The 13,391-nt window shown below is 41.7% G+C and overlaps 1 protein-coding gene across 3 annotated transcripts in view; it reads right to left on the bottom strand.

Moving 5' to 3' along the window:
• The window catches only part of LOC147105266 (synaptotagmin-B), a 1,410,822-nt gene that overhangs the window by 784,433 nt on the left and 612,998 nt on the right, over positions 1-13,391 (bottom strand). For all 3 annotated transcript variants that reach the window (XM_086011447.1, XM_086011449.1, XM_086011448.1), the window contains one exon: positions 5,963-6,130. In XM_086011447.1, coding sequence (XP_085867573.1) covers positions 5,963-6,130 — 168 coding nt within the window. The remainder of the gene's footprint in view (positions 1-5,962; positions 6,131-13,391) is intronic.

Here is a 13,391-nt window from a genome sequence, read left to right as displayed (position 1 = left end):
ATACCTTTCATACTATTTATGTGAAATTGTTTTATTTGGTATAATCCACAGCCAGGTATTACTATCACAGTCCTCATGATGTAATTCAAGGGGGCTAGTTCCATGGTGGTGGTACTTCACAGGTCTGAAAGATGAATAATTCATGAGACCATCAGACAGCAGATACTGGAATCAATCTTAATTTTTAGTGCTCCCAGTGCAGAACTTCCCACACTGGGAGAACATATCAAGAATTTGATTGTACGCGCCATTAATCTTCATGGACAGGAAATAACAAGCCCACAAAATGAGCTGAATTCCCACTATTTGCTCCTTGTGCATGAAGCTCTGCTTGGGAACCTTAAAGATGAAAAGTTAATCCACAGTGTGATATGGTCTGAACCATACAGGCCAGGGAGGGGCCAGGTTCAGTCCTCCACCTGTACTGAGTCGGCCAATTTTAGCGGGGTTAATGGTGGGAGTGATATGGTTTTTCTCACCATCTCTGGACTGGAGGAAGAGGAAAAAGTTGGCATGGGTTAGCAATCTGATTGCTATCCAGCTAAGTGAGTGGGGAAGAACATGGCAAATGGAATATAATGTGGAGAAATGTGAAGTTATCCACGTTAATAGGAAAAATAGAAAAGCAGAGTATTTTTTAAATAGTGAGTGATTGGGAAATGTTGGTGTTCAGAGGGACCTTGTGTGTCCTTGTACATGAATCACCGAAAGTTAACATGCAGGTACAGCAAGCAATTAAGAAAGCAAATGGTATGTTGGCCTTTATTACAAGAGAAACATAGAAACATAGAAGATAGGAGCAGGAGTAGGCCATTCGGCCCCTCGAGCCTGTTCCGCCATTTAATGAGATCATGGCTGATCATACACATTTAGTACCCTGTCCCTGCTTTCTCCCCATATCCCTTGATCCCTTTAGCCTGAAGAAATATATTTAACTCCTTCTTGAATATATTTAATGAATTGGCCTCAACAGCCTTCTGTGGCAGAGAATTCCACAGGTTCACCACTCTCTGGGTGAAGAAATTCCTCCTCATCTCAGTCCTAAATGGCTTACCCCTTATCCTTAGACTGTGACCCCTGGTTCTGGACTCCCCGCCATCAGGAACATCCTTCCTTCATCTAGTATAGAGGGTTTGAGTATAAGAGTATTTGCAGAGCATCCTGCAAAGAGGATTTGAGTATAAGAGTAAAGACATCTTACTGCAATTATATAGGGCCCTGATGAGACCACACCTGGAGTATTGTGTACAGTTTTGGTCTCCTTAACTAAGGTAGGATATACTTGCCATAGAGGGAGTGCAACGAAGGTTCACCAGACTGGTTCCTGGGATGGGGGGCATTGTCCTTTGAGGAGAGATTGAGTAGACTAGGCCTATATTCTCTAGAGTTTAGAAGAATGAGAGGTGATCTCATTGAAACATACAAAATTCTTACAGGGCTTGACACGGTAGATGCAGGGAGGATGTTTCCCTTGGCTGGGGAGTCTAGAACCAGGGGTCATAGTCTCAGAATAAGGGGTCGACCATTTAGGACTGAGTTGAGCAGAAATTTCTTCACTCAGAGAGTGGTGAATCTTTAGAATTCGCTACCCCAGAGGGCTATGGAGGCTCAGTCGTTGAGTATATTCAAGACCAAGATCGATAGATTTTCCAATATTAAGGGAATTAAGGGATATGGAGTGCAGGAAAGTGGAGTTGAGGTAGAAAATCAGCCATGATCTTATTGAATGGCAGAACAAGCTCGAAGGGCCAAATGGCCTACTCCTGCTCCTGTTTCTTATGTCAGTATCTGCTAGGCTGCTGTTGCTCCTGTGCTGGACCAGCCTGTCAACATTGACTGACTGTCCAGATTCAAAGCATTAGAGGAGTGCTGGCACCTTTGGAACAGTATCCTCTCGAGAGTTGTTGCCTTGGGAAGAAGGTTGAGGGGAGAAAATCAGAACAAGAATCTAGAAGAGTCTAAAAAACACTTCTAAAGGTAAAATAAACCCAGTCCTCTACTAACACAATATACACCTTGAACATTTTGACTAAAATGGTGCAGCATTTTCTGTGAGAAACTGCTACAGTTTCCACAGCAGTGAGATTGGAAATGTCCTGCCCTAATGGAGGTTGTCACTGCAATATCGATGTGACGAGATGAGTTATATTGGCTGCAATCATCAGTTTGACCAGCGTGTGCCAGAAACATGCAAGTGTTACTTTCACACTTGTCCATTACCATTTTCTATTTTTATTTCCATAGGTGTGAATAACAGCTGTGAGAACTGTGAAAATAATACCCGTGGATGTATAATAGACATTAGGGAAAGGAGTGGATAATTCACTGATCTGTTAGTAACTCCTCAACCCCCAACACTTCGACATTTTGACTTTCTGTGATGTCGATGCCTGTTGAAATATCCTACAGGTGGCGCTGTTTCAGATTTATCCACGTCAACAGGGGATTTTTCTGCATTAAGACAGACTGCGCCAGTAACATAATTAAGAAAATATTCATCATTTTGCAAATGCCTCATGTTGGAGGATGGGCAGTGAATGAACATGCTGATTAAAACTTTGATGCATATAAATAGAATGGTTTGCAAACAGTCTGATTGCTAACTGTCTCTGTACCGTTCTTTTCAATAACCCTTTTAATACTCAGTCTCACTGGACTTTGTCATCGTGGGACAGAAAGGGCACTGAGGAAATTATTCAGTTTAAATGGGTCAAAACTAAACATGATGAGGGGTCTGACCGAAGAATGCATCGTTTAAATAACAGGGTTTGGATAATTTAGTGTTTCTTTTGTGTAGTAGATAACTTTGCTTTCACTTGACAGGAACATGGATCCAATGTAAGTTAGAGGGATATGTTTTTAACAGTCCATTAACATGCTCAGAGTAAGCAGAAATTCCTGGCTTGACAGCACATTTCACTTAATCTGTCCGAAAACCTGCTGTTTCAGCAAGTGTCGTGCTGCTTCATGCAGAACGCACTGTGCAGAGTTACAATCCGAGTGACATCAGGCAGTAAAGCAAGGATTCCCAATCAATGTCTTTCAATGAACGTTGCAGGTTTGTAAAGGCATTTAATGTGGATGAAATCATGACTCACAAACACTGAAGGAGTCATATACATCATCCACCCAAATGCAAGATCTCATAGTTTTAAGATTGCTCTATTACATAAAACAGCCAATACTCATCGCTGCAGTCTTGGGCCAGAATTTACAGTGTCTTTGACGGCGTGCGTTCCTATACGCTGTCCTAATCCTTCTGGTTGGGCCCCGCAAGTTTCCCTTGACAGATCTACCGAGCTGACTGAGAAATCACTTTCGCTGGTGCAGAGTTGGGCTATTTTCCCAACTACTGCCCAGCAGTTGCCCACAAAACTCTTGCGGCTAGGAAAAGCAGGCCTAGGGCCCGCTTTCACCAGTGTAAGGGTTAATATAAATTAAAAAAAATTTAATAAAAAATGATGCACAAACACGTAAAATTAGTTCATGCAAATATTGGCCTGGATTAAAATGTTTAAATATTTTTCAAAAAAATTACATATTTATTGTATTTGGTGTAATTAAGGGACTTTTAATTAAATTTGAAAATCAGAACATTTATATTTATTCGAGTTGTCTAAATTGTTTAATGAATTGGGGATTCCATTGCATGTCATTAGGGGAATTCCGTTCAGAAATGACTGCCATGGAAGCCTCCTTTCTCGTTGGAGGACCTGGCCCGCGTGATCCCAGTGACACTTCCGAACCGCCTGCGTCCATGGGCCTTTACGCATGGAGGCCCGAGACTCGAACTCTCCGTAGCTGTGGAGCCAGGAGGTAAATTCGGAAATAATTCACGAGTCGGAGGCATACTCCGGAGGCAAGCCACAAATTCAGGGCCAATATTTGAGTTATTTATTGTGATAATGATTCAATTCAAAAGGAGTTCTCAACTGGTCACATTACTTATTAAACAGTAATTGTGAGTGTTCCAAAATATCTTAGTTAAAATAAGTAATCACTTGCATAAAGTCAAATGTAATCTGAAAAAAAACACCATAAGCATATGAAGTCTATCTACAGATTGCTGCTTTATAACTCTCATACATATCAAAGAAGAAATAATTTGCATTTATATAACACTTTTCACGGCCTCTAGACAACCCAAAGCACTTCACAGCCACAGAAATGCTTTTGAATTGTAATCATTGTTATAATGTAGGCAAATACAGAAGCCATTTTATACACACCAAGGCCCTACAAATAGCTGAGATAATCTATTTTAGTGATGTTAGCTGAGGGATAATTGTTGGCTAGGAGAACATTTCTTCTTCAAATAGTGCCATATAATCTTTTACTTCCACCTGAGAAGTCATATGGGGCCTCGGTTTAGCATTTCATCCAACAGACAGCACTTCCAACACTGCCACACTCCCTCAGTACTATATTGAAGTTTCAGCCTAGAATATGTGCTTAAGTCTCTGGAGTAGAGTTTGAAACTGCAACCTTCTGGCTCAGAGGCAATGGCAAACCACTGAGCCAAGGCTGACACCACAGTATCACAACTACAAGAATAACAAGGATACCAATATGTGTCCATTATATTTCTATTCTTACTGGGAGAAAAACAAAGTGAATGTTTGCTGCATAGAACTCTGTCTGATTTAAATGAAAAGCATTTACACTAGTGTGAGCTGGATTGAAGTGAATTGTTGAGTGGCTGGATTAGACTGTTCCCTTGAGTCTCCGTATAGCATGTTCCTGATTTCAGCAAGTAGGAAGCGTAATATAGGGAAGTAAAGAAAATTGGAAAGTGACTCATATTAGGACACTCTTGCACATTTCCGATGAGCTGACTCAAAAGCAAGGAGCAAGCAGATCTAACACATCTGCTTTCTCGACTTTGGCACTGTACTTGGCAGGAGAGGTCCTATCGTGGTTGGAAGGTGTAACAATAATACAGGAGAAAAGAGCAGCCCTAAATTTGCAGTCCATACCAATGATATTTATCTTAAACATTAATGAGAAGAAATTGGAGTAATTTTGGCTTGAAATTCTGATCGGGTCTGCGCAGGTCGCCCAACTAGGGGGCTGGAAAATAGAATAGGACCAGTTTGTACTTTTCACTAACAGAACGGGTCCATTGGAATTTCATCCCCTTTGTTCCTCAGAACAAAACTTGCCAATGGTTCTACTGATACAATAGATAAAGTGCAAATGATTTGCTTACATAACAGCAGTCATCGTGTGGAGTGTCTTGAGACAGTTCGCCATACTGTATTATATAAATACAATTATTAATAATAATACAATAATTGAGGCAAACTAATCCATTGAGTATTAGGGAGTTAGAAGCAAGGGAACAACGGCCAACACAATTGTATTATCAGTTTGAATAAGCTAATGGGGGAAATTGTAAGCCTAAATTAAAATTACAATTTTTTATATTGAATCTGAAGAATGGATGATTATGATGATGAATGTTATTCAAAAGGGGAAGAGGTAATAACTATAGAATTATACCCAGTTATCCCAACATCACTAGTGAGCATTTTGTAGAACGTAATCAATATTCACCTAGACAGCATAAGGAGTGGTCAGTGTGGACTTAGAAATAATAATAGGTTATGTCTCTGGAATGCACTGGAATTCATGCTTAAATAAATGGACAAGAGTTTGGCTGTAGTTTACTTGGATTTTCAGAAGGCACCTGACAAAGTTCTACAAGTAAGGCTTTTAAAGAAGCTTAAAGCCTATGGAATGAATGGCAAATTAGCTAGCTAGAATGACAGTGTCTGCAGGAAATTCAAACTATAGAATCTCTTTGGTCTTTAATGGGCATTGTCTGATGGATTCTATTGCATAGTAATAAATGTTAAAGATAAAAAAGCAATGAACACTATCAACCATGCCTCTAACTGAAACAAAACTGAAATTGAAGTTTAACTTGTCCAATGTATGGCTGCTTGCCATGAAGCGTTACCTTGAATGTAAAGGACTCATTGAAGGAAGGGTTTAGAGTCTTTTTCTGAACCTTCGTCTCATATTTCTTTTTCTTGTCTGGAAGCAGGAAGACTTTAACATAAGGGTCAGATGTGCCGCCTATGTCCAGTGCAGGTAGTTCAGCTGCTTGAATAATTCCCACTGTTAGCTGCAAAAGACATGGAGAACAGTTAAAGATCTGTAACTCTGTAATGGCAACCACATTTCAGTAAAAAAGAGGGCCCCAAAAATACAAGGCGTTCCAATAGGAGCCCGGTGGAACCAACATGAAAACTGCATGCCTAGTAAGGGACAGAACCTCTGCTGACTCCTTACAAGGCAAGTGGCCAGGACGCCCGAAAAAAGAAGCAATTTACTTTTACAAATATCTTGATCAGCCTCCTTACACAGGGTACTGAGGGGTACATGGCTGGGGCCTGGGAGAGGGGCTTGGGCAACCTCCCACCCCCCCCGACCCCCATGCTGGCTTTTGTGGATAGATGCACCCTCAGTGATGCTTGCATCCGCTGGCCCCATGAAAATTAGATACCCTCCCACTGACCCTGCAAACTTCAGCAAGGGCAATGCTAGAGGACATCAATAGGCACCATGCCGGCATCACCAGCAGGATTTTATCTTGAGATATTTTAATGATTGTTGGGGCACCATTGTGAAGGCCTTTATACTATTCTACAGTATGCCCATTGGGTAGCACTGCCCTTGGAAAAGTCTTCGATGTAACATTAACAGAGAAGATTAGAGGAATGTATGAAATACAAATTAAACATTCAGGAAAGATACCATAATAAGCCATACTAGACCCCACCCTAGAAATTTATAACACGCTTTTAGTTCTTTCTTTACAATATTAATGCAGATGATCCACAAGTGAGACGGTCATTTCCTGGCTTCCAATTAAACATCAAAAAGTGAAGGAAATCCATCTGCAATTCCCCACTTACTCCCTTGGAGGGGAGGGAAAGACTGTCTTTGGCTTCCACAACAGGGGTGTTAGACATGCTTATGCCTGAACTGACCTTGAAGGGCTGCAGTGAAGGTGGTTGAACTGTTAGATTTAAGGAGCTACAGTGAGCTGAAGCAATCATTTGTTCTCCAATGAAGTGAGAATGTGGGGAATTTCAGTTGGCTGTCCTCTGACAGTTAATAACTTCATTGGCACAAACACATTTGAAGAAGCACCTGCAAACAGAATCTGCATAATATGTACAAGGTAACAGATAACCTTATATCTCATTTCAAGAAAGCACAAAAATAACCTTGCCAATGTCATAAGATGTGTCACATTGAAGTCCCTTCACAAGGTTAGAAAAGGCAGGAGAAGGTTATTTTTAGAAGGAATACTTTCAATGTAACTTACTTAACCTTTTATTCACTCCACAGCCTATGTTTCAAAAATGGTTCCTTTGTCATTGCAGGCAGAATGCATACACATGGGTAAACTCCACTGACATCAGCAAAAGGAGCCAGGATGCAGTGGAGCTATTGATTCTTGCACAGTGTGAATCCTTAGAGACTCTCTGTGAGCTATTGTTTTCTTTTTAAAGTAATCCCAAAACAGATTTCATTGTAGCTTAACCGAGACTGCAAGAAAACCACTGGGGACTGTCTCAAAAATAAAATCATGGCATCGAATCATTCATTTAATTCGGATAAATACAACCAAAGTTCCAAGAGTTCAGATTACATATATTTGATGGTCCCAAGTGGACATGCTCTGACCTTATTTATTTCAATGGCATCTGTGGAACACATCGATGCAATGGTCCAGCTGCAGCTCTAGAGGAATCCATCCCAGATAGATTATTCCTCCAACAACACCTTGCATTTATATGGCACTCCTTGGGGGAGAAATTCAGTATCGCCCCATTTGGGGCGCAATTATCGGCCGGGCGCAAAGATTAGCGCCTGGCACTAATTATCGCCTCCGACTGCAAACTTGACTTTTATCGCCCCTGGAGGTGATTGGAGTGCTAAATCAGGCGCTACACACTTGTCTTAAGGCGCAAAGGCCGAGGAGCGAGACACTACCTCAGAGCGCTGGCGAAGCTCATGTGATGTCAGTCAGCAATGGAACGCAGACACACTAGTTCTTAAAGGGGTGGGTTGATCTTGCTCTCCATCCACACCCTGCTCATTGCAGCCTTGAATCTTGGCTTGGAGAGACCTGTACATCAAATCTGCTGGAAAGAACAATGGAGATTCCCAGGGAAAGAGCTCAGAGTGCAGCCCCCATATTCTCTTTTAAATCGATGCAAGATCAAATCAGAAAGAACCTGCAAAGCGCTGCTCAGTACCCAAAACTCCTTAACACAGCTTTGAATATCTCCTGCAGTCTCTCTCTCTCACTCAGAATGTGTGGTGCAAAAATTTTGCCGACAAAAACAGGCAGGAAGCGGTCGCCTTTAAATAGCGCTCCCCCAGTCCCTTCCCGACTGGAAAATGCTCCCCTCAACCTGTCGTTGCTAGCGGCAGGTGGTAAGACAGGGGGCACCACTCAATATCCGGTCCGGAGCGCTACCAGGGCGTTGCACACTCGACTGACGTCATGATCTGCCGGCGCAGGAGATCGTGGCAGTAGTGTTTAGCGCTGCCGCAAAATGTCTAGTTAATTTTGTGAGCAGCGCAAACATCGCCACGCCCGGGCGCTAGTTGCTTTGCGCACCATTAGCGCCCTCTTAAGGCGCTAACGGGAGGCGCAAACCAACCGAATTTTTCCCCCCTTATGTCAAAAAGACATCTCAGCACTCTGTACAGTGAGAAGAAAATGGACACCGAGTGGGAGAGAAAGAACAGTGAGCATGGATGTGAGGAGCAAGGCCAAAAGTGGTGTTGAAGAGAAAGTTTTTATTAGTTTTTGAAAACAGCAAGGGAGGATATAAGGGGAAGGATTGTGAAAGACAGTTCCAGCGGGCAGGAGCATAGAGACTGAAAGATTAACCACCAATGGTAGGATAATGTCAGAGGAATAAAGATGAAAGTGAGGATTTACGGCTGAGGTAGGATGGCGTGAGGCTGTTGTGGCATTTGAAGGTAGGACAAGGATCTTCAGTGGGTTTTTTGAGGAGGAGGGAAAACAGGAAGGTGAAGTGGAGAAGCGAAAGAGGGAGCGAGTGAGAAAGGTGGGAGAGAAGAAGTGTAGTTAGGAAGGGGAGAGGGAAAGGAGAAGAGTGTAGAGGAAGAGAGTAGCGTTGGGAGTATGGGGGGGGGGGGAGGTGGCTGGGGAGAGGTGGAAGAGAAGAGTAGGGAGTAGGGAGTAGGGACAGGGGAAGAGGTAGCAGAGACCAGAAGGAGGAGGAAGAGGGGCTAGAGGATGTTTGGCTGATTATTGGTAAGGGAGGTACAGATTCCCAAGGCCTTCATTTGATTCTTTGTGGACGGAAGGGGTTGCCAGTGTGCTAGGGATAGATGAGAGTTGCTTTGGTGTTAAGTGTCGGCATGGATGGCAAAGACTTGAATGCTGTGTATTTCTGTTAGTACAATGGAAGAAGCTCCCACTTCAAATGTGTGGGAGCTTTCTAACAAATGTTAATGATGCAGGAGCACCACCTTCTGCTTCTTTTTGCAACATGTCTACTGGAAAAGAATATAATGTCCATTATATCTGGGTCTCCATGGTTGGCAAGTGATGAGCAGTTCAAGCAAGAACATCTAAAGGGCCATAAATACATTTATTTTTACTGTTTTGTGGCCTTTTCTGGCCCCTCTTAATTCCACCCCACCCCTTCATTGCAAATAGGTTGTCTTAAGCCTTTGTGTCAATTCCTTCATTTCTTTCTTCTGCAGCAGCATTACAGATATTAATGCGATTCCCAATGGGAATTCCCCCAATTTCAGATGCAAGAAAGAAGAGGAGGATTCCTAAAGTGTTGGCATGCAGATTTTAGTACATGAGAGGTTCTCTGTGTCCACCTGTTGGCACTCAAATACTCACTTCTTCACACAGAAGTGGCCAGACCTTGGTTTTGGCAGACGACTGATGCAGGTGGAGGCTCCAACTCACAAACAAGGTCAGGACAGTAGGATCGATGCGTAGATATGGGTGAAGGCCTGACTAATGTTGGATGCTATTTCATAAGCATATCACGAACCCGGAAAAACTATGCTATCAGCTAAAAATACAGACCTCATCTATAACAGAATCAGGGAGACCTGACTCGAGACTATCGATACAGGCAGTAAAATTAATATATTTATAAAAATGTCAATCAAAATTCTTGCAAGTACATTATACTTCTATATAAAATTATAACGAATTAGAATTGCCTTCCCCTTTACATAGGACAAACCCTTAAGTGAAAACTCTGATTATATTGAAGTTACAATGCCACTTGTTCATTTAATAGAATTCACTATGCTCTAAGTTGTAAACATGAAATAATCTTTTCCAAGCTGGAAGATGTCTTCACCACTGCTCTAAGCTTTCTGTCTAAATTAAATTTAATGCATTAGATCGATTGAAAAACTGGAACATTGAGAGCATGTGACTTCAAAACAACAATACTTGAATCTGATTGTAATTCCCTCAGCATAGCCAAATCCCAATCTTTCATCCTGTCTCGCCCTTCCTATAGCCTACAATTTCTGCACTCATAATAATTGGCAGTTGCATTGGAGAAAAATACATCACTCACTCTCAGGCTGCTTAAATACAAGACAGCACGATCTGCCAGGCCATCAATGCTAGGTTGCATCACTGGAGGGTTGCCCTCCCGTGCAGCCTATGCTTAGTTATACAATCTCATGTAGCATTATAGCTTATTAATAGAGGTTCAGCAAACAATAATGAATACTATCTCAAATATGAAGAATAACTGCAAAGAACAGATGAACAAATAAATCAACCTTTTCTTCATAGTGATGTAAATAATTAGATTTCAGTATGTATCTAAATGATAATTTTAGTATTTTATTGTGAGATTCAAATCCCTGGTTTAGTGTGTTTTACAAATCTCAGTAGACTCTATTGCAATAGATGCATGAATTCAGATGCAGATCTTCAAGATCTAAAGTGTCGATTTGGATTCGACTTCCTTCACATTTAGCTGTCTTCTAATGGATATTTTAAAAATTTACTTTTTAAGCTGCTTTATAGTTTGCTTCCCTTCCTCTCATTTGATTTCCCTGTGAGTTATACACCACTTTGGACAAAAAGGCAGAACTGGCCCCTGGCCTCTGCCAATGCAAACTGATCTACATTGAGTGAATAGATTGTTCAATTCAGATCAGGACGCAGCATCAGAGTATAACCCTGAAGGGCACTAACATTTTTACTTAACCCCAAAAGGGCCCCTTTCCATTCATCACAGATGCCATCCTAGTGCAGTTGATATAGCTAACCTGCTCACTCAAGTGACACTGAATAATGTATTCTATTTTACATTGACCAGGGTATTACCTGTCATAACACAATCGGGCTCCCTGGTTTTCTTTTAAATTCCACTGTGCCTAGTGTTTAATGCATTATGTATGCACCTGTACACAGGCAGTGGTACTTCAGGTTTCTGAGAAGCTGAAGAATTTAGTGTGTATGGATAGTGTATTCTATCCAGTGACCTAAGGAGCCAGTCTCATGGTGAAAGGCTGGTATAAATAGCAGGTCTGTTGTGACTCATGACATTACACTAATGCGGGCAGGTCTTGCGGAGGTAGTGCAGTCAGGCCTGCTTTGTGTTCAGTAACTCTATACTTGTATTTTCATTGTATAGTTACAGTACTACAAATTGTAAATGCAATGCAAAAATCCCAGTTTATCAAAAGTTAAAGTTCAGAGTACCACTGCATGTGCACAGGCCCAAATATAGGGGCCGAGAATCCACGACCCTTCCGGTGTACTTCTGCCATAAGTCCGGTGAAAGGGCTGGAAATTGGGCTGGGATCCTACGCTAGTCCCAAACAAGGGTGCTGGTATATGGGGAGAGGGGACACCCAGCTTGGAGTTTCTTTATCCATGGCCTGGGAATCCAGCAGCAGGTGCACACACCCACTGTAGGTAGGAGCACTGACCTGCTCACTGGCATATATAGCACCCACCTGGGGGTTCAGGCCTGAGAATTGTCCTGGATTCCTGAAAATCGAATACATTTCTGAGCTATATTTTGCCCCCCTCACGATTATTAACAAGCGTGTGTTCTTGCACTGTTGTGAGGTTATTCAGCAATACCAAATGTTGCTGAAAGAGCGATCGCTTTCTGCTGTAAACTGGGAACTGGATTGAGATTGGCCAACAGAGGAGGTCACGACATTAATGGAGCATTCACACTACAAGCTAAACTTGTGGCTTTTAAAATTGTTGTCAAGGCTTGCACTAGGGTTGCCAACCCTCCAGGATTGGCCTGGAGTCTCCAGGAATTGATGATTACTTGAAGAGAGAATGACTTGAAGGATCGAATTTTCCCACTTAATTTTGAAATCAAGTGAAATTGAGTTCATGTTCAATTAACAAGCTGAAGTCTTATGTTCAGGAATGGCATGGAAATGCAAGTTCGAAACAGTACTGACAAAATGCCTCATAGACTTTGCGAAAGAGACGCAATTTTTTTCAAATGTTACTTAGTGCCAATCTAAGTTTATTCTATGTTTAATTCAACCTCCTAAAAGTAATTAATTACTTAAATATTTTGACAGAGGCAACAGGATATGAAGAGTTTTGCAGAGATGAGATTGTCTAATGACATTTCAGCTTTGCAATGCAATGCAAATATCATTATACGCAATAATAGGATGGGAATAAAATTTAAATTGCAAACTTCAGCTCTCCCACTAAGAAGTTAAATGACACATGTAAATTTTATCATTTACAGCCAGCTGAGTGCTGGTACCATAGGAGGCTCAGGATGTCACCCTCCTGGAGCTCAATACAGAGAAAGCATCTGCAGTCTAAGCCAAGAGCAGTGATAGGTATTCAAATATTTTGGTGAAACATGGGGTGGAAAGCTGCTTTTTAATTTGTCTTCAAACAAGACTTTGCTGGTGTCAGATGCTGAAATAGTAAAATGTTGTGTTCTCAGATTACAGTGACAAAAAAAAATAGGCGATTCTTTGTACATGAATCATTCTGGGAGGCCACACTGTGTACTGAGCATGTCTAATTCCAAAGGACTGAAGACTACTGTTTATTGAGCGTTTCCTGTGCAGAATGTAGTACTGAACAATTCAGAGATAATTGGTACAACATAATTTTTTGCGGGATCTTTTTTCTCCTGAATCATATAAAAATAGCTATATTAATGCTCTTGTGATGGCTTTAAGTGGTCAAAAGCACTGCCTGGTATGGTACCGAGCCACACTGAGTTAGCTGAGCTCAGCCAGGCCAGCAGCTGATGCGTTACAATTGGCCTCAGCTCCTGAGTTAGGGATGGGGATAAAGATCAGCCTTAGTTCCTGATCCTGATCGCTATCCTGATCCTGAT

This window comes from Somniosus microcephalus, chromosome 18 (assembly GCF_052327205.1).
Source record: "Somniosus microcephalus isolate GS21.2 chromosome 18, FLI_Smic_1.0, whole genome shotgun sequence".
Lineage (NCBI taxonomy): Eukaryota > Metazoa > Chordata > Chondrichthyes > Squaliformes > Somniosidae > Somniosus > Somniosus microcephalus.
The sequence above is the reverse complement of the archived record's forward strand: the minus strand, read 5'-3'. Positions and strand labels throughout refer to the sequence as shown.